The following is a 23,845-nucleotide window of genomic DNA, read 5'->3' as shown; positions in this document are numbered from 1 at the left end:
AGCCATGAAGCACTGTGCAGCTGAAGTGGCTTTTGGTGATGACCCCTGTGAGAGCCTGGATGTGGATGTCTTGTTTAAGAACATTTTAAGCTTTGCCTGTGGATGTCACTTGTGACACCTCGCTTCCGGAGCAGACAAAGGGCAAAAGTCTGAGCCCAGAAAGTGTGCTCAGATGAAGGGATGGCTAAAACTGGAAGATTCAGTGTTTGGGTCTCCAAACGCAATGCCTGCTGAGCATCATGTCCTTGCAAATAAAATAAACCATAACATTGATGATAAGGATGAGATTGAAAAAGCTTTCAGGAAGTCAGAAACTCCACACTCAGTCTTTTAGAATGCGTAAAAAATAACACTGGATCAATAACTTCCACTAGATAGCATAAAATTAATTTTCTTGCGACACAGAATGCCAGATTCTGTCATGACTCAATTTTCTGGATAAAGCAGAGGTTGCTTCTTGCAGACGATGAACCATTCAGGTAGAGTAAAGAATACTGAAATGTTTTCAGTAGGGATGATGCCAAAACAAGGGTGTTTTTTTAAAAGGAGAGAGTTTTCTCATTTAAACAGTTGCACGGAGACACAAAAAAAATCTTATGCCTGCTGCAGCTGTACCCAACCAAAAAGGATATTTGTTTTCACGACACAGATGTTTATCCCCCAAACATGGGAAAATTGCACTGCTTTAACATTTCTGATAGAAAGTGTTTGCTTTATCAGAAATAATGTTTCAGAGAAGAGCGAAATGTCTCTTTTAGGTCAGTCAGCTGCAGGTCGATGAGAGGATAATAAAGCACAGAGCAGAGGACCCATTTTTCTGTGGTCATTATTTTTTTGACATGCCAACAAGCAAAAGGTGAAGGTATGTCAAATTAAACCATTGAAAACTCTAGTGTTCACTATGACCCGTTATAAGATTGCATATATTGAATTGCAGTTGGTTTAGCGTGTATGTTAGAGCTGGAAGAGGCTTGCATGAAATGTGCGAGGAAGAAGAGCAAGTATTTTTGCATTGCTGGGAGTAGTGGGGCGTTACTACAACTGATTACATCTTACAGGACAATTTGCCTGTGATTTATGGGATAGAAGATGTCTCTATGTGACCCCTCCTAAACTTTTGTATCTTACGTACAAAAAAGGTGACCAAATGGTAGACATGTGCAATACGGTGATACAGAGACAATTCCTGTGCTCGCTAGGAACAAAGTGTATTTTAAAATTACTCCCCATCATTTTCTTCTTCAAACGAGTCAGTTCCCACTTCTTCATAGTCCTTCTCCAGGGCAGCCAGGTCCTCTCGGGCCTCAGCAAATTCTCCCTCCTCCATGCCTTCGCCCACGTACCAGTGCACAAAGGCTCTCTTGGCGAACATCAGATCAAACTTGTGGTCGAGCCTTGCCCAAGCCTCTGCAATGGCCGTGGTGTTGCTCAGCATGCACACTGCTCGCTGCACTTGGGCCAGGTCTCCGCCAGGAACTACTGTAGGAGGCTGATAGTTGATCCCAACCTGCAAACAGGAATATGACAGCAGGTTGTAAAGAGGCAAGAGCGGAAAGCAGTCAAAGAGCTGAAAAAAGTGAGTAAAGTTACAGATGCTGGGGTAGAGTGGTGGCACTATCAAAACTATGAGATGGCAAACGCCATGAAAATTAACGTCATAAACAGTATGACACGTGGTCATTTTAATGTCTGAATTATTCTTCTATTTAACATACACTGGCAACTTCATAGCTTTCTAACAGCTACTCGACACTGAACATAGAGTTTCACCAAGATACTCTGTAGATACTACTACAGAAAGTTGGTTCCCAGTTAAAAAGTTTTCGTTCTTAAACCAGCTATTTCTATAACAAATATTTTTCCACTGCTAATGTCTGTATTATTGTTGAAATTCTGTTCCCCAACACTGCTATGCAGCCAGTTGGGAGAGGCTGTATAACATTTCTAGATGAGGGTCTTAACTGACAGATTTCCTAATATCAGCATTTCCTTTAGTAATTGCATTGGTTTTGCCATTTCCTTAGTTTTAATTGCTGCTTCAGAGGGAACACTCACTGGCTTTTTCAAAATCCAGGTCTGAAATAAACACTTCTTTAGATTTTAACTCATAGACGCTTCAGATTTATACTTACATAAATATTTAGGAGTCTGTGTCAGTGGGTTGTCCAAAGGAGAAAAGGCACATTTTATACAAACGTGTCTTTCTTGTGTTCATTCGTCTCAGAAGCAGAAAACATGCAAAATCTGAAACCTTAAATACAAACTTTCCACTAGGTCAAACTTGCCCTTTAAGCATTCAAGAGAAGCTCACGGCAGCCCTACTCACTTTGAAGCCTGTTGGACACCAGTCGACAAACTGAATGGATCTCTTGGTCTTGATGGCAGCAATTGCTACATTGACGTCTTTGGGAACTACGTCACCACGGTAGAGCATGCAGCAGGCCATGTACTTCCCGTGTCTTGGATCACACTTCACCATCTGGTTGCTGGGCTCAAAGCAGGCGCTGGTGATTTCAGCCACGGAGAGCTGCTCGTGATACGCCCTGTCAGAGGAGATGATGGGGGCGTAGGTCACTAAGGGGAAGTGGATGCGTGGGTAGGGCACCAGGTTTGTCTGGAACTCCGTCAGATCCACATTGAGGGCGCCGTCGAAGCGCAGCGAGGCGGTGATGGAAGAGACGATCTGGCTGATGAGGCGGTTGAGGTTCGTGTAGGTGGGGCGCTCGATGTCCAGGTTTCGGCGGCAGATATCATAGATGGCCTCGTTATCCACCATGAAGGCGCAGTCCGAATGCTCCAGGGTGGTGTGCGTGGTCAGGATGGAATTGTAGGGCTCTACCACAGCGGTGGAGACCTGAGGGGCTGGGTAGATGGAAAACTCCAGTTTGGACTTCTTTCCGTAATCCATGGAGAGGCGTTCCATCAGTAAGGAGGTAAAGCCAGAGCCGGTACCCCCACCAAAGCTATGGAAGATCAGGAATCCTTGCAGCCCAGAACAGGCATCGGTCTAGAAAGTAGAAGAGAAAGAACAAGGGCTGAAGAGGAATGAAAAACTTCACCTACTAGGTGAGCTTATTCTGAGCTGAAGGAGAGAGCAGTCACGAGCGATATATAGCATAGCTTTCACGTCAGATTTTCTGGAGAAAAGAGTGGGGATAATCCTATCCTTTACTTCCGTCACTGGCTCAACTTAAGACATAAGAATTGGACTCTTATCTGTGGAGCTTCTCTTTCTGAACTTCACACTTCTTTTAGTTAGCCGAGCTGAAACCAGCAATGTAGAACTGCCTGATCCACCCTTCTATACCAGTATCAGTGCTCTGGGGCTGTGCTAATAACGATGAATTACATATTCAGAACCACTTTGTAAGACTACCTGAAGGCGTATAGCTAGGAAGTGATCTACTGGGCTTCTCTCTCTCGAACTGGTAACGGTGCCTCCGTATGTCTTGCAGTCTCTTTTCTGAACCGTTGGGATCATCTGTAGTTAAGAAGCTGCCTGTTCTGCACTTGTGCAGAATCCAAACTGCTTCTTCAAAAGTACAAGACTTACCAGCTTCCGGACACGATCCAGCACTGTGTCAATGCTTTCTTTGCCAATGGTGTAGTGGCCACGGGCATAGTTATTAGCTGCATCTTCCTTTCCGGTGATCAGCTGTTCTGGATGAAAAAGTTCCCGGAAGGTGCCAGCCCGCACTTCATCTGAACAAGAAAGAGAAATTGTAGGAAGCTGCGTGGCTGTGCTCCAGTGCCAACAAGTTCTAGTTGCTGTTGGCATGGATGCAAGCTTCCAGTCACTGGAGGTCATGACCGTAAAAAACAGATGCTGATGGAGAAGGGAAGACTGTTTGCTAAACGTTTTTAAATTGTTGCATTCTGTTGATTTGTGACGTGACTTGTATCCAGCCACAGAAGGTGTTATCTTCTCAAGAACTTGTCAGCTGTCCAGCCTGTACCTACAACAGGACAAGTCACCAGAAAAAAAGTGTGAAGAAGATCGGGTTCCCTCGGGTGCCCCAATTTTTAGAAATCCTTAATTCCTGGGAGGAAACTGTCAGGCTCCCACTTTGGATCCGAACTGGAGAAAAGCAGAATTCAAATGGCAAAAACATCACGATAAACAAACCCAAAAGTTAAGTATTTTTCTGCAAAGAGAAGTCCTACAAACCATGGTACAAGCTACTAAACTGCTGGGATCCTGTCGTTGTTACAACACCTCCTGAGGTAACTGAGTCGTGACAGAATCTGGCACTCTGTGTCACAATAAAATCAATTTTTTGCTGTCTAGTGGTAGAGCAAGATGCAAAGGGCGTGCTGCTTCGTGCCAGTGGAGACTGGTGGCACGCCATGGTGATGTGAGGAAGAGCAAGCTCTTCTCTGTTTCACAGGTTTGTTTCTATACTGACCTACTACCGTTGGTTCCAAGTCCACCATTACAGCCCGGGGCACATGCTTCCCAGTGAGAGTTTCATTGAAAAATGTGGTGAAAGAGTCATCATAGTTGATCTTATCATGCAGATCCTTGAAGGTGCCGTCCGGCTGAATGCCGTGCTCCAGGCAGAAGAGTTCCCAGCATGCGTTTCCTATCTGAACTCCAGCCTGGCCGACGTGAATAGAGATGCACTCACGCTAAGGGGAGAGAGCAGAGACAGGGTCAGGAAAACCACTGCACGTTAATCCTCCTTATTCCTAACGTTTACTTTTTCCCAGCATGTTGCTTTTCCAAAAAATAGTGAATCGTCGCTGTCAGCATTTCATTGGGTTGTTCAACCCCATGACCACCACGAGACTGCACATGTACACTGGCACAGTTCTTTAAAAAAATTGAGATCTTTGCGCTGTAATATATGGGTACATGAAAACAGCCAGAAAAAAAAAATAAATTCAGTGACAGAAAACCCACCTTTTCTCCTATGGATCAGCCCTGCTGAAGAGCATATCCCAGTTTAGTTTATTTTTACTCCTGGCTGGAACCTGACACAGCCACGTGGTATCCTTCAACCTCATGTAACCCAAGACAGGTGATGTTTTCATCCTTTTACCCTCCGATAGCAGGCTGGAGTGGAAACTTGGAAGAAATGCTTTAAGCAATATTCAGCTCAGGAAATTATTTCAGATTCTCTCGGTCGAAACAAATATTCCTTCAAGGTCCTGAGCAGCTATGAATTTTACACTGCAGGTCCACTGCTTATTCAGGCAGTGTCATTGCCCTGTCGTGCGCTTATATTTTCGTAATTTTAAGCCTAGTTCCTGCGGTAGCCAGGAACTTCAATGGAAAGAAAACAACACAGTAACACCAGGCTAAAATAGGCAGGTGCCAATTGTTCCAAAATCCTTTACACTTGGAGTACAGGAATATGAAAGACCTGGTGCTGGATTTCCTAAGTTCAGAAATAGGATTATAAAGCAGATCATTCTGTGCCAGTCCAGACGATTACGACAGCGGGTGTAGCGAAAGGCAGTTTTGTAAGGAGAGAGCGGGGAGTTTTTCAGCTCCAGTTTCTGCTTTGGAGCCCTCGTAATTACAGTCTTCTGAGCTCTGGCTTTATGGTCTCAATGGTCCTGTCTATACTGGGGAGTGAGAAAGGGTCAGGTCATAATGCTCAACGCTGGCCTGTGATTGCCTGTGCTGATTGATGCAGAACTCTCTGGCACAGTTTTGGCTTATCCCAGTTCATACTTTTCCAGACAATGCTTGGGCACCGTCCAGAACACAGCTCATTGTCAGGAATGGTTTCCAGTGAGCAGCTCACTGACCACTGCCTAGCTTTGGAGAAGGAAAGAGAATTCAGATGCCTAAATATGAGGGAGACCGTGCTACCTGGCTTCAAGGCCAGAGAATGGTCCTCGCTCGTTTTTATTTTGTATTTAGAGATATCCAGTGAATTAATATCAGATTTAGCAGGGGAGTTGCGATCTGGAGGATCACTCAGGAGACAATAAAGGTGTATTTGGGCTTAGAAGATTCAGTTAATGCTGATTTTGCACAGAACAGCCTCCTGCTTTTCTTTTAAATCCCAATGTGAATCTGTGAGGCTGCCAGCAAGGAAAAAAAAAAGTTTTCTCCTTTTAAACACGGCAGTGAGGCCAGGTGACTTTTTTAAAGAGTATCTTTTTGAGCAAAAGTACAATTCCAAGCCAAGCAATACTTAAAGAGCTGCTTTGCTCCGATCCTCAGATCAGTAGAGGAATTGGTCTTTTTTTCACAGCTGGAACAAGTGGGCGTTTCCTTAGGAAGTTACTGTTGTAAAGCTTAGTGTAGGACTGCAGCTAAAGACTGCAGAACCAGTTCCTTTGCTTTCAGACTGAGCTTTCAGCTGCCCCAGTTTGAAGCAGTGTCTCAACCCTGCCTTTTAAGCCAGGCCTCTTGCCATTGCTCATGCCTTCGACTCCCATCTTCTACCCCAGCAGTAATTTGGAAATATTCTGACAAGGAGAGAAGACAGTAACAAAGATGTTTCTAATTTTGCATAGTAAACAGCTTTAAAATAGATACCAGACTTTTAGTGTGGAAGAGAGTGGGTCGCCTTCAGAGTCACAGGCAGAGTAAACCGATCTCTACGTGGTATTTAAATTTGGAGCCTCCTCCAAACTCATGTTTCACATCCCGTCACTAATGTACCGGGATGCATCTTACAAACTGCGGACCTGACTTTTTATTTACCAAGAGACAGCAGAAAGGGCCAGGTCCTTTGTGAAACTAAACCTGGGACAGCTTTGACTCTAATAAAAAAAAAAAAACAGAATACTATGTGGCTGAAGTATTTCCTGTATGAAGGCAGACTTTAGTCTTCCAGCTATTCCCAAAACATGCTCCCTACCCTAGATCTGCCTTAAGGCACGGAGACCCTGCGGAAGCGTGGATCTTGCCTGCGAAATAGGTGCTCTCAGTTTGGACCTGCAGCTGTACTGGCAGAAAACATCGTCGTTCTCCGCACCAAAATAAGACTCAGTCCTAGACATAAATTGGGGTACGTGGTGAAATGGATTTTTCACATTCGAAGAGGTTTTGAGAGATTTCTACAAATCCGTAATAACCCCCCGAATCTTAAAAATAAAAGGCCTTTTTTACTTACTTAAACATACACATATAAAAACATTAATGCACTCCAGAAACACATGTGTACACCGTCTAGTTATGACCAGTACAGCCATTGGAGCTAAATTAATTTAAAACAGACACAAAGGTGAGTAGCTTTTTTGGTTTATTTCTAAAAAAAAAAAATTCTCATACGAAGATGAACCTGTGTTGACAAAATACAGTCACAACAGAAAGTACTAAAAAGCTAAGACTCCAGATCCAATTTATCTTATAATTCCACTAATTAGAGACTGTCTGAAGAAAACTCTGGTGCGCCACGCCTCACCGCTCCGGGAGATTTTCTTACGCTCCTTTCCCGTGCTCTTACATGGGAATTGGTGCATGAGATGAGGGGTTTGTGGCACAAACCATGGAAAACAACAGCAGATCCCCCCACCTGCCCTCGCCCGCGGTCCTCCCAGTCCCCGTATGACCGGTATTCCTGTATACCCCCTTACCATGGTGTCTCCAGCAGTGTTTCCTTCCCTTTCGGATCCGTGATGGCAGGTCTCTGCCGGAGCCCGGCGCTGGGCTGCCGAGTGGGAGGCTGTGCCAGCACCTGCTGCCGTGCTTCAGTGTCACGGCATGGTGGGGAATGGCTCGGAGACGCTGGAATTCTGCCCGCTGTGCTGCTGCCTCCCGCCCTGCCGGCCACCTCGCGTGTGCCAACTCATCCAGGCAGGTAGGGCTCAAACACTCCCCAGATTTCACATTTGGTCCCACCTGGTTTGGTGTGCTTCTTACATCTGAGTGTGTACTCTTACACCATACTAACACCTCAGTATTGTAAATATATGTCACCTACAAGACACTTAGAATAGAATCATAGAATGGTTTGGGTTGGAAGGGACCTCAAAGATCATCTAGTTTTGATTGTAAAAAAAAGCTCTGCCATGGAGCCCTGAGCTGTGCAAATAGGAGAATTTGGGATGAGTGTTAGAGTGGCTTTGCTGGTACTGCCAGAGGGCTTTTGAATAGCCCATGCTCCTTGAGATGATGCACCACCTGCACGTAACTGGGATGGTCTGGACGTTCTCAGAGGGCTTCTCGTGCACATGGACTGGGTGCTGTGCCATAGGTGCCCTCCAGAGCAATGCAACAGAGCAGAGGAGTTGAGAGTTATTATCTCCAAGTGTTTATGATACCACCAAAATCAGCCTCTTGGAGGGATTTTAAAAAAAAACCTTTAACATGGCCGTACAAAACCTAAACCTTTTTTCTCTATTTAAAAGTAGACATATCTCTGAAAATAGTGTTTTTGAATAATCTAGAGCTTAGAAGTACTGTCCACCACATCTTAGGCCAAGAGAACCACTAAGTCCTGTGATCTATCAGCTCTGTTCTGCCTAGAGATCAAAATACGTCAACAGGCAAATGAAGGACAGCTAACTTCTGTGTCTCCTCTGCCAGATGCACGTCACTCCGACAGATCAGTTGCCTGAGTGACTCTCCAATGGTGGCAGAGTCGTGGATTATTTTAGAACAGCGATGTGCCATCTTAGAAAACAGTGCGCTCCTAAGAAATTCTTTGGTGATCATACAAAAACTCCTTTTGCTTTTAATTTGGCGTGTGAAAGTCTTTGCATTTCCCACGTATTGCAATGCCTTCTTACATCAGGTGAAGGAAAATCTGAATGTTCCCCGTGGCCCCTCTAGAACCACGTTCTGTCATTCTGTTGCCACCTACTGGGAGAATTGACTGCGTCTCGTTTTGGGTGGCACTGAAATCTCAGAGTCTGCTATTGCAGTACCCACATAAAAGTGCTCTGTTGCTGAAATACTGGCTTTCAGGCACCATCCCTGAAACAGAGAACTGTGCTGTGTGTTTTTAAAATTTCTTTTAAGTAAAGAAAAGTTAAGTACATGTTGGGATACAGTTTCAAAAGAGTTATCTCCTTTTTGGTAAGAATTGTCATAAACGAAATTTCCCTTTATGTGTTAAAAGTTATAAAATTAGATCTGGACTTGCAGAATTATCTCTCCTAATATAGCAAGTGCAGAACTATAGTTCCTAATATAAAGATCAGCCATTTATTTTGCAGATAAAAAGACCAACTACATCAGCAGTGTTTCTGGGTGTGCCTGGTTTTCTGTATGACCTTCTAGCAAACCTAATACGACCAGATTTACCAGAAAGGAGACAACACTCTTTAACATTCTGGGTAAAACATAATGCATTTTTGTACCCTGCTGGGGTTGCACGTCATATGTTTCAGTGAAAATATTGATGTTTTTTGGAAAGAAATTTATGAAAGATCAATAGTAAATCCAGCATTAAAATAACAGTGGTATATGTTTGGTCTCCAGGGTGTCTCCATCAGTGTCAAGGCAGATCTTCCAGATGACCATGAGCTCATAAGCAAGTCGGACACACACGGTGAGGTCAGCACAACAGGCTTACTGTCTTGCTGCAGGCATTGTTCAAGCACAGAGCTGGTCACCAGGTACCCCCAAACAGACACCATTTTCTTTACCTTCTGTTACCTTTCTCTTGACTCCTCCCCCAAAAAATAGACACACCCCACTTTTTCACCACTGGCCCTGCTCTGCTAATTTTACACCTTTATTTGGTAGTTTCAGCTCTAGTTAGTACCCTCAGTAAGCCAACACCCTTGCCACTTTCTGTTGATGCCTTACGCTCCAGGTGAGGGTCCCCAGAACTCCCCTTTCATTATATGTAATGCCCAGTAGCTTCTCCTGCCATTACCTCATTACTTTAGCCACAGGTTAGGATTGGCCAGCCTTCCAGTATCTGCAACATCCAGCAGTTTCTCTTCTTAAAAAAAAACCCTGCCTGCATGCCTTAACAATATATTGTTTTAAAATTGTAAAACAATGGGAATATACAAAAATATATCTTATGAACAGTTAAGCTGTGAAGTCATAGCTGGTAAGCGTACTTGCACCTCCAGACCAATCCAGTTATGACTGGTACACAGTCGCTGCACGAGCATAGTGTGCTGAAGCTAAGAGTGACCTGAATTGTGCCCCTACTCATGGCAGCTGGCAAAATCACACCTTCTCACCACCCTGCACTGTGGATTCTGTAGGAGCAGGGGCACTAGGACAAGCTGTGTGTTCTTGGCAGCAACAGAGTTCTCACTGCATCTTACAGCTTTACCAACATTATGATTTGCATTAGTATGACAAAAAGACTGAGCACTGTAGGTAATTTCTCCTTATACAGTGTCCGTAGCAATTATGTGGGACATTTTGACGCATGAGTTCCTCAACTAATGTCACAGCTGCATGACTATCTTTGCATTGAGCAAATCATAGTATATAGGGCAGAGACCCTTTCAGGATATATTAGCAAAAAACATGAAGCCAGTCACCGTGAGGCAAAGTGGCTAATGATTAGCTGGTCATATATCCTGCATTTCCTGTCTTGTGATCCAACAGCGGACAAGTCATCCTGTTTGTGGTCTACTAAGACAGCAAGGGACTTGGTGTGGGTGAGACAAGCAGAAATGCAGCCGCATGAAATAAAGAGACATAGAAGCAATCTTATGCACAGAAAAGGGCAGAGTGAATTTTAAGATTCCTCTCCCTCATTTTCTTCTTCAAACGAGTCAGTTCCCACTTCTTTATAGTCCTTCTCCAGGGCAAACAGGTCTTCTCGGGCCTCTGCGAATTCTCCCTCCTCCATGCCTTCATTAACATACCAGTGCACAAAGGCTCTCTTGGCGAACATCAGATCAAACTTGTGGTCAAGCCTTGCCCAGGCATCTGCAATGGCCGTGGTGTTGCTCAGCATGCACACTGCTCGCTCAACTGGGGCGAGGTCTCCACCAGGAACTACTGTAGGAGGCTGATAGTTGATCCCAACCTGCAAACAATAATATGAAAAGATGGAAGCATAAAAAGAGTTATGAGAAAAGAGACAAAATTAGACAATAAACAGGGTAAGGAAATTGTAAAACTCTTTACAATTGTGGGGGAGGAAAAGAGGTAGGGAAAAACCCAAATCACATCAGTGTTAAGTCTAATGTCATTCGAGCTACTTTTTTCTGCACAAGTCCTTACCCTCACTCAAGCAAGGGGGAAAAAAAGGGAGACCAACCAGAACAAGACTCTTAAATGAAGAAAAACTTATAAAATGCGTCAGTATGCATGGAAACATTGGAGACAATGAGAAAAATCTCTCTTTGCAGAGATGTTGTAGAAATGCTTCGCTTGCCAACAATATATTATGGTTAGCTTTTGGGGTTTTTTTGTTTGGTTTAAAGTCTTACAGTGTTGACATTCTCCTGTTATGGAATATAGAAATACCGTATATGCTTTTCTTTATTTAAATATTTAGGAGTCTGTGTCAGTGGGATGTCCAAAGGAGAAAAGGCACATTTTATCCAAATGCATCTTTCTTGTGTTCATTCGTCTCAGAAACAGAAAACATGCAAAATCTAAAACCTTAAATACAAGCTTTCCACTAGGTCAAACTTGCCCTTTAAGCATTCAAGAGAAGCTCACGGCAGCCCTACTCACTTTGAAGCCTGTTGGACACCAGTCGACAAACTGGAGGGATCTGTTGGTCTTGATGGCAGCAATTGCTACGTTGACGTCTTTGGGAACTATGTCACCACGGTAGAGCATGCAGCAGGCCATGTACTTCCCGTGTCTTGGGTCACACTTCACCATCTGGTTGCTGGGCTCAAAGCAGGCGCTGGTGATTTCAGCCACGGAGAGCTGCTCGTGATACGCCCTGTCAGAGGAGATGATGGGGGCGTAGGTCACTAAGGGGAAGTGGATGCGTGGGTAGGGCACCAGGTTTGTCTGGAACTCCGTCAGATCCACATTGAGGGTGCCGTCGAAGCGCAGCGAGGCGGTGATGGAAGAGACGATCTGGCTGATGAGGCGGTTGAGGTTTGTGTAGGTGGGGCGCTCGATGTCCAGGTTTCGGCGGCAGATATCATAGATGGCCTCGTTATCCACCATGAAGGCGCAGTCCGAATGCTCCAGGGTGGTGTGCGTGGTCAGGATGGAATTGTAGGGCTCTACCACAGCGGTGGAGACCTGAGGGGCTGGGTAGATGGAAAACTCCAGTTTGCACTTCTTTCCGTATTCAGTGGAGAGGTGTTCCATCAGCAAGGAGGTAAAGCCAGAGCCGGTACCCCCACCAAAGCTATGGAAGATCAGGAATCCTTGCAGCCCAGAACAGTCATCAGCCTGGAAGCCAATGGGAAAAGTGAGAGAATATGTGAACATATCTTTAAATCACACCCTCAAATAGAGATAGCAACACCCACACCCAATGCACAGCTCCAAAGTCATCAGTTTTCCCAGAAAATTCTCATTGTCTGTTTTCCCCTGTAAATCTCGGGCTAGAGTACCAATAAAGCAATATGTGGGTTTTTTTTTTTCTTAAAATAATAATGCTATAGCAATATTTGAGGTTTTCCATTTAAGTCTTCCATCCATATGAAAACTAAGATGGGACATCTGGGACCTGTCATTTCTCTGTTCTGAGCCGATGACAATAGTAAACGCAAAACGAGAGCCACTATCAAAAAAACCCATATGTGGTCTTTATTTCCCCTCCCACCCTCCTAAGGTCTTGCATCCAATAAAGTGCATACATACCAGCCTGCGGATACGATCTAATGCCATGTCAATTTTGTCTTTGCCAAGAGAGTAGTGGCCACGGGCATAATTATTTGCTGCATCTTCCTTTCCAGAGATCAGCTGTTCGGGATGGAAAAGCTGCCGGTAGGTGCCAGTCCGCACTTCATCTGAACAAGAAAGAAAAAGCATAAGCTTGGAAGAGGTAATTCACCAAGGTTGATTATGTTTGCAAAACAAATGGAGCATTTTACGTTGGCAGAAAATGGTATGGAAGATCTGCATGTGGAAAAATAAAGTATGGAGGTGAGGAGTATGATCTGAGATTTTCTCAGTTTTAAAAAAAGAAGTGGACTCTGCTCCAAGTGTAAGTTGCTGTGTTATACAAATGAATTCATTCATCAAATGAAGGCTGTGCCATGCTGTGGTAAAATTGCAGCTATATATACTGATCAGATGAAGATCCATCAGAACCGTCAGGAGAATGTCTGGAAAAAGAGGAGGTCTTCAAGAGTAAAACAGTGGTTTCCCCTAAACAGGACATTGCGGTTGTCTGATTCCTCATGCTCCTCTCTTACATCTGAATGTGAGGAAAGCTTTTTCCACCAGTTAGCAAAGGAAAAATATCACCACAAAAAAAGGCCAGAAAGGAGTCTCTAGGAAAGCTAAACTGTACTCACAACCAGTGGAGTTTTAAACAATAGCAAACTTTTGATTTTACTAATTATTATCAGAGCACCCTTGACAGAGAGCGATCTAGTTTTCGTCTTTTCATTGAGAATAACAGAGCTTCTGGTAATACCTGGTATTAAAAACTTAAAATCTGTGCGTTTTGCCTGCACGTTGAGATCATCCCTAAGGGTAAGGGCACGGTCTTACTATTCAGTGACCTGAACTTTGGCATCCAGAAGAGTTAATTCATTTCTATTTTCCAAGATTAGTTCTATACTGACCTATTACTGTTTGCTCCAAGTCCACCATTACAGCCCGGGGCACGTATTTTCTAGAGCTTGTCTCTCTGAAGAACGTGGCAAAGGAGTCATCGTCACTGGGCTCGTCGGCGAAGGTGCCGTTTGACTGAATGCCGTGCTCCAGGCAGAAGAGTTCCCAACACGCGTTGCCGATTTGAACTCCGGCTTGGCCAATGTGAACAGAGATGCACTCACGCTGAAAGGGGAGGACAAGGGGAACGGTGAGAGGAACCAGTGAATATCCTACGAGTCTATAAGCTGATGCCAAATCAACCAATGATTACAACATTTTCCACAAGAGTGGAATTCATAGAAAATACTCTGACCCTTATTTACAAATAGGAAGAAAAATATTTTTCTGCGCGTAGAAGGAACAGCTAGAGATTTGCAGCGTGCCTACACATGGTGTACAGGACGCGGGATCTATGTGTAGATCACACATAAGCCCAGATAGAAAAACTGTGTCTAGGTACACAAAATAAACAACAGCAGGTCCCAGCTAAGGAATACGAGGCAAGTCCAGTTATCTGGGACAATACACAGCCATACTGCCTTATCAATATATAGATAAAGCAAAGGGAATGAAGTATCTTCTGATCTCTCAACCTCCTGTTGAACACGCGTGTTGGACAGGTAGAAAACAGGTTGGTAGAAATTAAAGGAACTGGAATTAAAGTGCCTTTAGTACCTTAACTTCAATCACTGATTGTTTCAGCCCATTCTCTGGGTACTTTTAATTCAATTTAACAAGTAAAGAGTTAACTTGGTACTCCAAAGGACTTCATACTCTTTACATATTAGACTAAATTAATCTCCTGAGAAATCCTTCTCCTACATACACTTCTGTAATCGTGGCTGTTCAGTCAATAATTGGTTTCTGAAGTGTTTATTACTGTGTCATGCACACAGTTTAATAACAGAAATCTGAAACACAAAATATCATACTCTAAAAGTGTGTCTCCTCCTGCAAATTGCTATGCAGACTCCCAGGTACTGTGAATTTAAGGGCTTCTCTCAAAAACACCCTTGTTGCACACCGTATATTTGAATACGACTCTTTTGGCAGATGATTCCCATCCAGTCTTACAGAGTATCTAGGGAAACGCCCACAGTTCTTTGCTCTCAATTTTAATACTCACAAGCTGGTAGGAAAAGGCCAGTAATACAAGGTTAAACATACTGTATTCAAGGTACATCTAGAGTAGCTTCAAGCCAAAAAGGAAAAATAAGTCCCAACCCCGTCCTTCTTTTTCTGCGTATTACTTCCTTTGTAATAAATTTATTAACACAAATGTAGATGTACATAGAATCATAGAATCACAGAATGGTTTGGGCTGGAAGGGACCTCAAAGATCATCCAGTTCCAACCCCGCTGCCATGGGCAGGGACACCCTCCACTACACCAGGTTGCCAAAAGCCTCATCCAACCTGGCCTTGGACACTTTCAGGGATGGGGCAGCCACAGCTTCTCTGGGCAACCTGTGCCAGTGCCTCACCACCCTCAGAGTGAAAAATTTCTTCCTTATATCTAATCTAAATCTCCCCTCTTTCAGTTTAAATCCATTGCCCCGTGTCTTATCAGTACACACCCTTGTAAAAAGCCCCTCTCCAGCTTTCCTGTAGGCCCCCTTTATTGGACTCGAAATTTATTTACCAAGAAGCTAATACAATAGTTTGTTTGTACACTGTGAGCAACATTTGTTGCCCCCAAAATGCAGCAAAAAAAGCCACTTCAACCTTCCCAAGATCTGAGTGAAGGTGACCAGAAGGAAACAGAAGACCAAACTCATTGCTCATTAGCCCATAAAATAATCTGATTCTTTTCTTACCATGGTTTCTCCTGCGTGCTTCCTTTCTTGATTGGTAGCAGCAGCTTTGGTTATTGGTGTTTCTGCTGCTGCAAGGTGTCAGGGCAACTGCACCTCTGCTGTTGTACAAGCAGCCTGGTGCAAGGTGCCAGGGCAACTGCACCTCTGCTGTTGTACAGGCAGCCTGGTGCAAGGTGCCAGGGCAACGCACCTGGCTGGCAGGGGCCCCACAGCATCACAGCGTAGGCAGGAGAGGTCATAATGTCTCCCAGGCAACCACCCCATTCCACCCAGTCCCCTTACACCAGCAGCCTGCTTTCTAACCACGTACAGGACCCAGCTCTGAAGTCTGATCTTAAGCAAGTCTTCCCAGTTAATTCTCCAAGCTAAACCTTGTGGTTGTGGTGGTTTTGGGTTTGTTTTGGTTTTTTTTAAATAAATTACAACTGGTATTAGTAACCAGAATTTTAACACAGAGCATCTTCACAAATAACTGGTTTCCTTCCTTAAAAGTCTAACAACGGGTGAATATGCTACTGATAACTCATTTAGTAATTAACCATTTCAGAATTTCTTCATTTACACTTTCAAAAGGTGGCATCATTTTGAAATGGCATCTTTCTGACAAAGGCAACTGTAGATAAATGGTAAGCATGGAGTTCAATTGCTTAAATTCTACTGATTGAAATTAATTGGGAGACAGGTTGAACTGCAAGGAATTCCACTGGACTATTTGCTCATCGGCGAACAAGGTACATGGGATTATCTTCGTGTCTTCCAGTGCTAAGGCAGCAAACCTCATCCTGCCAGCCATTCCGTATCTTTGTGAACTCTGTTCATCTATAGACAGCTGTTCTTCAGCCTTTCAGCTGCCTACAGGATGGGCCGATAAAAGTTTTTTGCATCTAGCAAGAAGATGGCATAACCAAAAAGCAGAACTATAGTTTGCTCTTGTATCTGGTGTTGCTAGCAGAAAGTTCACATACACATGGCACACGCATCCTCACGAGGCTTAACTAGTAGGATCCCCACGGCTCTGTCTTTTGCCCTCATGATACAATGAGAGAAAACACAGCTAAAGATGAATACCAGTTACTTTATTCTTGGTAGCACTGGTCCTGGCCAAAAAACCCCACACTGGATCTTTCACAGAAAGTAATTACCATTCTCTAAACTCCTATGGAAACGCAGACTTACACCCTACCAACGTCATCCATTGATGAGACCTCATCAGATTCACACTGAAAAAGTCCTCTACTTAATTCAAATATGGCTGTACAATGTGGACTCGTAGCGAAACATTTCTGGAAATTGTTTGAAAACTGTAGAGTATCAATACATGACATGCAAAAGTTTTCATATACTTAATCACAGCATAAATAAGTAACTCTGCGAAGAGGTAAATCAGCAGTCACTTTATTGTGAAAAATAAATATTGCAGTTTTAGGATTAATTGCAAAAAAAAACCCTGACAGCTTGTTTCTGCCTGCTTGCCCTCTCATGATCAATGAAATAAAATACAAATGCAAAATGAGTACTCAAAAAAAGTGAAGGTTACCAACCTACACTTAAAGCCAAGTTGAACGTTGAAGTCCTGGTGAGTGGCTATGCCATTTAACAGCATTCTCAACACAACGCATGGCCTGCCCAGACCACTGGTCCCAACTCCCAAAATGCAGCTCTGCCATCTAACTAGAAATGTTAAAACTAGAGCAAAACATGTTCGTTACTTATACGGTCACCTTGGTGAGAATTTGGCCTGACTCAAGAGTCAAATTTGCTGTTTCATGAAGTGGCTTACAAAGTACTTAAAGTGAAGCCTTGCACAGTATGGAGCCAGTGGATAAAAGCTGGTCATTCCTTGAAAGAGCACAATTCCAGTTGTGTTTTATTTCACCCGGTCTCCCATCAGCTGTTGGTTGCAGAGTTGTAACCACACTCACAGCTGGATTATAAGAACCATTTAGCAATATGAAGAGCAGCTCTCCCCTGTGTGTGCAGAGTATGTAAGTAGTAACTTTTCATATGGTGAAGCATTATATGCAACATATCCTGTGTAAAGTCCAAGCAGAGACAAACACTTTGGGAAAGGATATGGGATTGTTTTGTTTTTTACTCTGAGACAACTAGGCAAGGTCGTTACTGCATTCATGAATGAGCTGCCTCAGTTTACCTGACACTAATACTGGAGTATTTATTGGGATGATTCAAGAAGAAATAGATACACAACTATTTTTAGTTATTTTTAGCACTGAAGATGCAGACTCTTTCCAAAGTGTCCTGGTAGATAGCAAAACAACAGATCACACACAGTTCAAAGGCACCAACACACTGCCATCTGTGTCGAGAAAACAGAAACAGCCACCACCTCAGAGTATGGCTGCTGCTCGAGACAGAGGAACGACCTGAAGGGAACTACGGTTGTAAGACATCACACTGGGATCTATACTGGCTACTTTTCCACAGGTTTGGTGTGTTGGATAGAATTTGCCCATCAAAACCACTACTTTTTGTAGTTTTGGGCTGATGTCAGTCAGCTGACATCCTGACCTGAATCCTTTTGGCACGGATGCTGGGATGGTGGGCTACTTGTTTTTCACAAAGGGTCCTTGCCTTTAACTTGTCCTCTCCAGCATGCAAGTTTTGCTCCAGTGAAAGCAATATTTAAGTAGGCCAGTGCTCTCTCCTTTGGAATTTACCCTTTGTCAATCGATGATAGGTGGATGGATGGAGAAGAGATGAATATTCTACCCCAGACCTCCAATTTCTGCCTCAAGTGGTGAGAAATGGGGTCAGTCTGCTGACAGATCTTCTGCAAAGACACTTAATTTCCTTGCCACAGATCTGGGGAAGGTTTTGGGATCTCAGAGAAGCATCTCTTTCTACCTATTAATAAACTTTTGTTCTGCATGATAGAGCATTGCTAAATGGCTCCGTGTCACCCAGGACTTTAGATACTGGGGGCAGGGAGGGACAATCCTAGACAAAGACTTTTTGACATCTACATAAACCAAGCAAGAGGCAGGAAAAGAGTAAAACAATGCAACAACTCCAGTTATTCAACCAGACAATAATATAGAATATAGTTTAAAAAAATAAATCTATTTCCTTACTACCACCACATGCTCCTAAGAATTACTATGCATCAGGCAAGCACGGAGTGCTGGAATTTGCATTTAGAAGAGCAGGTGCAGCACAACAGTCTTTGTGGCCCACCACCTTGGCCTTCTGGCCTAAATGTGATTAAAATCAAGAGCGTCTGTATAAGGAGGCATCAGTCACAAGAGAAACCATGGCCTTCAAAATGCAATAGGCTTCACTTTCTCCAGTGTTTTTGTTCCACCTGCTCGTCCTAAATCCCATACTGCAGGAAGTGAGCTTGTCAGATGTCTTCAGGAGGAACAGAATATTCCCCTGATTATTGGTCTCCATGGCCTTTTACAGTCATGCCTCCGGGAACTCTATTTCACTTGTTCAGAAAACTGCCCAGCATTTGTAAGGATGAAACCTTCTTCCATAGTTCCTAACTGTCTACACAACTCAAAAGCTCACTCAGGAGCTACATCCAAAGCAAAGTGTTTGAAAAGGAGGATTCTTATTCAGTTGTAGACTATGGAAGGAGTGGCTTTACCCTGGCGTTGGACAGAACGGTGCTGTAGAGCCAAGCAAAACATCAGGAATACTTGGCATGGCTTCAAAATTCATGCAACACCACTCCCTGTCTGAAGAAACGAAGATATCACCACACAGGAGTTCACAGATGGTCATCTCAAGTAGGACACTGATTTCAACAGTCTTTGAAAAGCTCGATAACATCTTTGAGACAAGCTGACACTTTTACAGCAGGAGAAAAGCACGTTCTGCGATGGCATACGCTTAGTCTTGAATTGGAGGCCTGTGGATTGGAGAAAATACAGCTGCCCAAGCCTGTCGGAAGAGCTGGACCAGTTTGTAAATGAACGGCAGTGATGTGGGAGAAGCTGCGGAACAAAACAAGAAGCAAAAGAGCCTTTCATTATAAAAGGTAAAACTGAGATACATGAAGCGTATTAAGAAAGAACTAATCCCAACCAGAGTTAATTGAAATCTAGTTGTCTGATTTCCTTCTGTTTGGCTCAGTACTTGGGCCTTCACTCAGGGCTCTGCTCCCATCCATCCCTAGCAAGCCTTCTTCAGTATTTTCCAATGGACTATTTGCAGGATAGCTATGGAGCACCTACCACCCAGCAGAAGGGGAAACACCCATCCCCTCCACACCTCAGCTGCCACCTCTACACCATGGGACCAGCCCATTCTTCAGTGACAGCAGCAGCCATCACTAGTGAAGGATTGTGAAACTTCACTAGTGAAGGACTAGTGAAACTTCAGCACACGCAGATCAAATGCATGACTACACTGCTGCCCTGGGCAACTCTCTGCTTTCCTGACAGATTTCAGGCAATCACTCTTCCAGGAGACATTCACCTTGTAGCATCTCAGGTTGACTGAGGCAGAGGTTAAGTCTAGGACAGCTCAGTCTGCCTCTCACAGTCTGTACCTTGTCTGTTGGAAAGAGCTGAGGATGGAATAACTGTTTTCAGAAAACTAGCTTTTGTAGAGCTGCATCTTTCTACGTGGATTGTGACTGGAAACATTAGAAACAAGCCTAACAGTAAGTTCCTAGTCACCCAGTTTTCATGTCTCGCAAGGAAGAGACTTTTACACAGACCAAATCTATTAAAATCAACTGTTTTCTTCCCTGCAACCACAAAGGAATTTAAAAAATTGGAAACCTTAATACTGTACCTGGGTCTAATCTCACCACCACCAAGTAAAGCAGAAAAGTAGCCAAGAGCATCTTTTTGTAAGGAAGTAAATAGAAGTGGCTTGACATGGACCTCAGTGCTCTACGTAGCAATGTCAACATAGTCAAGAGCTTTTGGGAGAGAGCACCTAGAATACAAGAACAGAAAGGCTGTTAGGGCAAAGTAAAAAAAGTAATCGCATAGACAGAGATAATAAGAAACTAAGATACTAAAGTGAGACTGTTCTTAGTTTGATTGCATGAGAGTTGGGTTGTTTTTTTTATAATAGGGAACAAACACTACAATTTTGTTATACAATTCATTATACCTTTTGTTTTAGGCATCTACTTTAGTATAATGTGATCTTGTACCACAGTAGTGCCAGCTTCTCTCCTGGGAGATTAATGTCAAGTGATTTACAGTTCTGGAGGAGAAGCAGTACTTTAAAATGCCAGACATGCATTCTTCTACATGAGCTCAACTGTAAATGGAGATGAAACAGAGGGTACAACAGAGCCAACACAATGTATGCTTAAAGGATTTCTAAGTAGTTTTAGTTTCTCTTTCGTACCTTTTTAAAAAAAAAAAAAAATTATTCTAAAGTGCTTTTGAACCTGGAAAACAATTGTCATCTCTTGCCATCAGCAGAGACTAAATACGCTTTGTAATTGCCAGCAAATGTATCACTAAGTCTTCCATTTCCTTCTGTGACAGACAACAGGACCTCCTCATGGCTGGTTTGTCACGATAACATTCTTAATATTTAATATTTAAAAGCAGGACAAGGAACTGCTTGAGAGCGTCCAGCGCAGGGCCACAAAGATGATGAAGGGAGTGGAGCATCTGCCTTCTGAGGAAAGGCTGAGGGAGCTGGGTCTCTTTAGCTTGGAGAAGAGGAGACTGAGGGGGAACCTCATTCATGTTTATAAATATGGAAAGGGTGACTGCTATGAGGATGGAGCCAGGCTCTTCTCAGTGGCACCCAACGATAGGACAAGGGGAAATGGATATAAGCTGGAACACAGGAGGTTCCGCTTAAACATGAGGAAGAACTTCTTCCCAGTAAGGGCAACAGAACACTGGAACAGGCTGCCCAGAGAGGTTGTGGAGTCTCTGGAGATGTTCAAAACCTGCCTGGACATGTTCTTGTGTGATCTGATGTAGGTGGTCCTGCTCCAGCAGGGGATTGGACTAGATGATCCTTTGAGGTCCCTTCCAATCCCTAACATTCTGTGATTCTGTGTGATTCAGTTAATGCTTGCGACCCTTTGATAGTAAAGGACCAGCTAACTTGAAATAAAACTACAAAAAAGGAGCACAAACAACAGAGGGAAAGCCTACCCAAAACAGTTTCTGTTGCTGGGTCGTCCTGCTCTTCAGGAGCTGAGTGCATCTCTTCCCGCTGAGCCCACTCACATCGGCTTTCACAAATGGTGCCGAGAAACGCTAGCTGCTGCTCGCTGTCAAAAACGTCACAGCCACGTACCAGCTCTTCTGCCCCCTCAAACCGGCCAAGGGGAAGCAGCACGTGCAACAGATAGAGCTCCAGCAACGAACTGTACTCGGGAAGGCTCTTATTGGTTTGGTCCCTCAGCCAGCTGCTGCCCACCTCCAGCATCACCTGGGGCTCTCTCACTTTGCTGTACAACAGGATACTGAAACACAAGCAAGAAATCTTAGAAAACACAAACTCTGGTAAAACTTGGGGTCACTTATGGTTACTGCCCAGAAGCCGCTATCACGACGGCATGTATCAGGGGCTACACTTGAAACGCAGAGAGATTTCCGAGATGGACAATAGGTGCAGCCACTGATGTGACTTTCTCAGCATTTTGTACTTTATCACTGCAAAGCAATCTGCAGGCGTGCTCCAGCGCACGCAGGTCGAGAAGAGGCCTGTCCCAGGTTCCTCTTTCATCCTCTCTTACCCCACACAAACGGAAAATATCACACAATATTCAAGTCTGGCCTGCTGTTAAACCTAATGCAAGCCCTGCGTGTATCTGACGGCCACGGAGACTCACCACAGCTCCAGAACTTTTGGAGGCAGACGTTCAGGGCCGTGGTAATACTGTAGGACCCAAGACAGAACTTCTCTCCACCGGTTCAGCTCAGCCAGCGCCTGAATCCCCACAACACAGAGGGAGCATTTCACTTCTGCGGAACTGGTAACGAGAAGACACCTAAACAAGCACTTTTACAACGACATTTCTCCCTCTATCCCTTCCAGCGAGCTGCATCCCAGCCCAGGAACTTTACAGTTCTCCAACCGCTGCTTCCCCTCCTCTCCCTCTCCTCCCACCCTTCATCTCCGATAAAAAGGCAAATTCAGCCCCCCGAGAAGATGCACAGAGCCTGCATCTCTAGGAGGAGACGAGGAAGACTCCCGGGCACATGCTGCTTCCCGCAAACACGCACAGATCCCGTCGTACCAAACACATAAATACACACGAGCTGTTACCCAACAGCAGCCCACGCCAAGCCGGCTTCTACACGGTCACTAATTCGATTTTTTTAGCAACAATCCCCACCCTCCGTTAATTTAGGTGACAAAAAGCGAAGAAAACGGCGGCAGGGCCCCCCGCTGCTATGGCCGTTCACGCATATAATATTTATATTCGAGCCTAAGAGGTTTTACAGCTTATTAAACCGCAAAATTAAAAGGCCCGCAGGTGGAAGGCGGCCTGACGCCTTCCCAGCGCCTGCCGTCCCCGCCGCGCTCGCACCTCTCGGGGCCGGGGCCGGGGCCCAGGCTGTCGCAGCCCGCCTCACACCTCTCCACGGCGGCGGCGAAGTCGCGGTGCAGCACCAGAAGATCCGCCGCCTCCTCCAGCAGCGAGGCAGCCTGGGCCGAGAGCGGCGGCCAGGCCGGCGGCTCGCTGCTCATGGCGGCGGCGGCGGCGGCGGGAGGGCTGCGGGCAGGGCTGGTGCTGCCGCCGCCGCCGCCCTCCCCGCACCCCGCCGCCCGCCGCCCGCCTGGCTCCGGCTCCAGCGCCGCCACCGCCCCGCGCGGGGCTCCGCTCCGCTCCGCTCGGGCGGGCAGAGGCGCCGGAAGGCCGTGAGGGAACCCCAGCCCCGCCGCCGGAAGGGCCTCGAGGGCGGCCATCTTCCGCCCGCCCCGCGGAGCGGCGGGACGTGTAGTCCGGCGGTGCCGTGAGGGAGCCGGGGGGGGGGCGCTTCTCGGTGCGCCGGCTGCCCCGGGCACGGGCCCCGCAGGAGGGCAGCGCGGCCGCAGCCCTGCGGCTGTCCTCCCCGCGGCGGGAGAAGGGCGATGGCTGCCCCGCCGCTCCCGCACCCTCCTTCCCCGGCCTCCTCTTCCTCCGCCGAGGCCTTCGCTCCGCGGTTTGAAGCGCGTTACCGCGTGGAAGGAGCCGGAGTTCGGGTGTAACAACATCGCCTCCGCAGGCAGCGATTTTCGTTTGGATTCTGCTCTCGTTGTTGTTTAAAAACAATGGGGCGTCTTGGTTACAAGGTAGTGAGGGCAGCCTGTGCAAACGCTGTGAAAAGGAGCGTTTGCAGGAGAAGCAGGACGGATTAATTTCGTCATGCTGCCTGCCTGCTGTGATTATCTAATTAAAAAAAATCAAATAGGCTAATAAAGAACGTGTTCCAAAGTGAAACGCGCCTTTTAAACGGGAGTTT

At 45.1% G+C, this 23,845-nt stretch overlaps 3 protein-coding genes across 4 annotated transcripts; all 3 read right to left on the bottom strand.

Moving 5' to 3' along the window:
* Positions 1-1,219: 1,219 nt before the first annotated feature.
* Positions 1,220-4,449, bottom strand: LOC104380587 (tubulin alpha-8 chain). The gene is made up of 4 exons (XM_009988100.2): positions 4,407-4,449; positions 3,554-3,702; positions 2,327-3,007; positions 1,220-1,507 (listed from the first exon to the last, which is right to left on the bottom strand). Exons 1-4 carry the CDS (start codon positions 4,432-4,434, stop codon positions 1,220-1,222), a joined length of 1,146 nt encoding a protein of 381 aa, XP_009986402.2. The 5' UTR covers positions 4,435-4,449.
* A 6,167-nt stretch (positions 4,450-10,616) lies between these two features.
* Positions 10,617-13,738, bottom strand: LOC104380588 (tubulin alpha-8 chain-like). The gene is made up of 4 exons (XM_086610648.1): positions 13,594-13,738; positions 12,662-12,810; positions 11,567-12,247; positions 10,617-10,910 (listed from the first exon to the last, which is right to left on the bottom strand). Exons 1-4 carry the CDS (start codon positions 13,619-13,621, stop codon positions 10,617-10,619), a joined length of 1,152 nt encoding a protein of 383 aa, XP_086466774.1. The 5' UTR covers positions 13,622-13,738.
* Positions 13,739-16,819: 3,081 nt separating this feature from the next.
* Positions 16,820-23,090, bottom strand: PEX26 (peroxisomal biogenesis factor 26). 2 transcript variants are annotated; one of them, XM_086610646.1, is made up of 6 exons: positions 22,930-23,090; positions 22,228-22,368; positions 21,545-21,858; positions 20,205-20,351; positions 19,884-19,961; positions 16,820-19,399 (listed from the first exon to the last, which is right to left on the bottom strand). In XM_086610646.1, the coding sequence occupies exons 1-6, from the start codon at positions 23,088-23,090 to the stop codon at positions 19,296-19,298; spliced, it is 945 nt and encodes a 314-aa protein (XP_086466772.1). In that variant the 3' UTR covers positions 16,820-19,295. The 2 variants fall into 2 exon arrangements, with proteins under 2 accessions (XP_086466772.1, XP_086466773.1); XM_086610647.1 differs by lacking the exon at positions 19,884-19,961.
* Between the last annotated feature and the right edge of the window lie 755 nt (positions 23,091-23,845).

Source organism: Tauraco erythrolophus, chromosome 4 (genome assembly GCF_009769465.1).
Source record: "Tauraco erythrolophus isolate bTauEry1 chromosome 4, bTauEry1.pri, whole genome shotgun sequence".
Taxonomy (NCBI): domain Eukaryota; kingdom Metazoa; phylum Chordata; class Aves; order Musophagiformes; family Musophagidae; genus Tauraco; species Tauraco erythrolophus.
Note: the sequence above shows the minus strand (reverse complement) of the source record. Positions and strands in the feature narration are given on the sequence as shown.

Coding starts and splice junctions, on each gene's coding strand:
- LOC104380587 (XM_009988100.2), bottom strand. CDS start 4,434: ATGGTGGACTTGGAACCAACGGTAGTAG. Junction 3,703..4,406: donor CTTGGAACCAACGGTAGTAG/GTCAGTATAGAA, acceptor TTTCTTGTTCAG/ATGAAGTGCGGGCTGGCACC. Junction 3,008..3,553: donor TGGATCGTGTCCGGAAGCTG/GTAAGTCTTGTA, acceptor TCTACTTTCTAG/ACCGATGCCTGTTCTGGGCT.
- LOC104380588 (XM_086610648.1), bottom strand. CDS start 13,621: ATGGTGGACTTGGAGCAAACAGTAATAG. Junction 12,248..12,661: donor TAGATCGTATCCGCAGGCTG/GTATGTATGCAC, acceptor ATTGGCTTCCAG/GCTGATGACTGTTCTGGGCT. Junction 10,911..11,566: donor GGTGTCCAACAGGCTTCAAA/GTGAGTAGGGCT, acceptor TATTGTTTGCAG/GTTGGGATCAACTATCAGCC.
- PEX26 (XM_086610646.1), bottom strand. CDS start 23,090: ATGAGCAGCGAGCCGCCGGCCTGGCCGCCGCTCTCGGCCCAGGCTGCC. Junction 21,859..22,227: donor CCAAAAGTTCTGGAGCTGTG/GTGAGTCTCCGT, acceptor CTTGTGTTTCAG/TATCCTGTTGTACAGCAAAG. Junction 19,400..19,883: donor TCAACCTGAGATGCTACAAG/GTGAATGTCTCC, acceptor TTTGTTCCGCAG/CTTCTCCCACATCACTGCCG.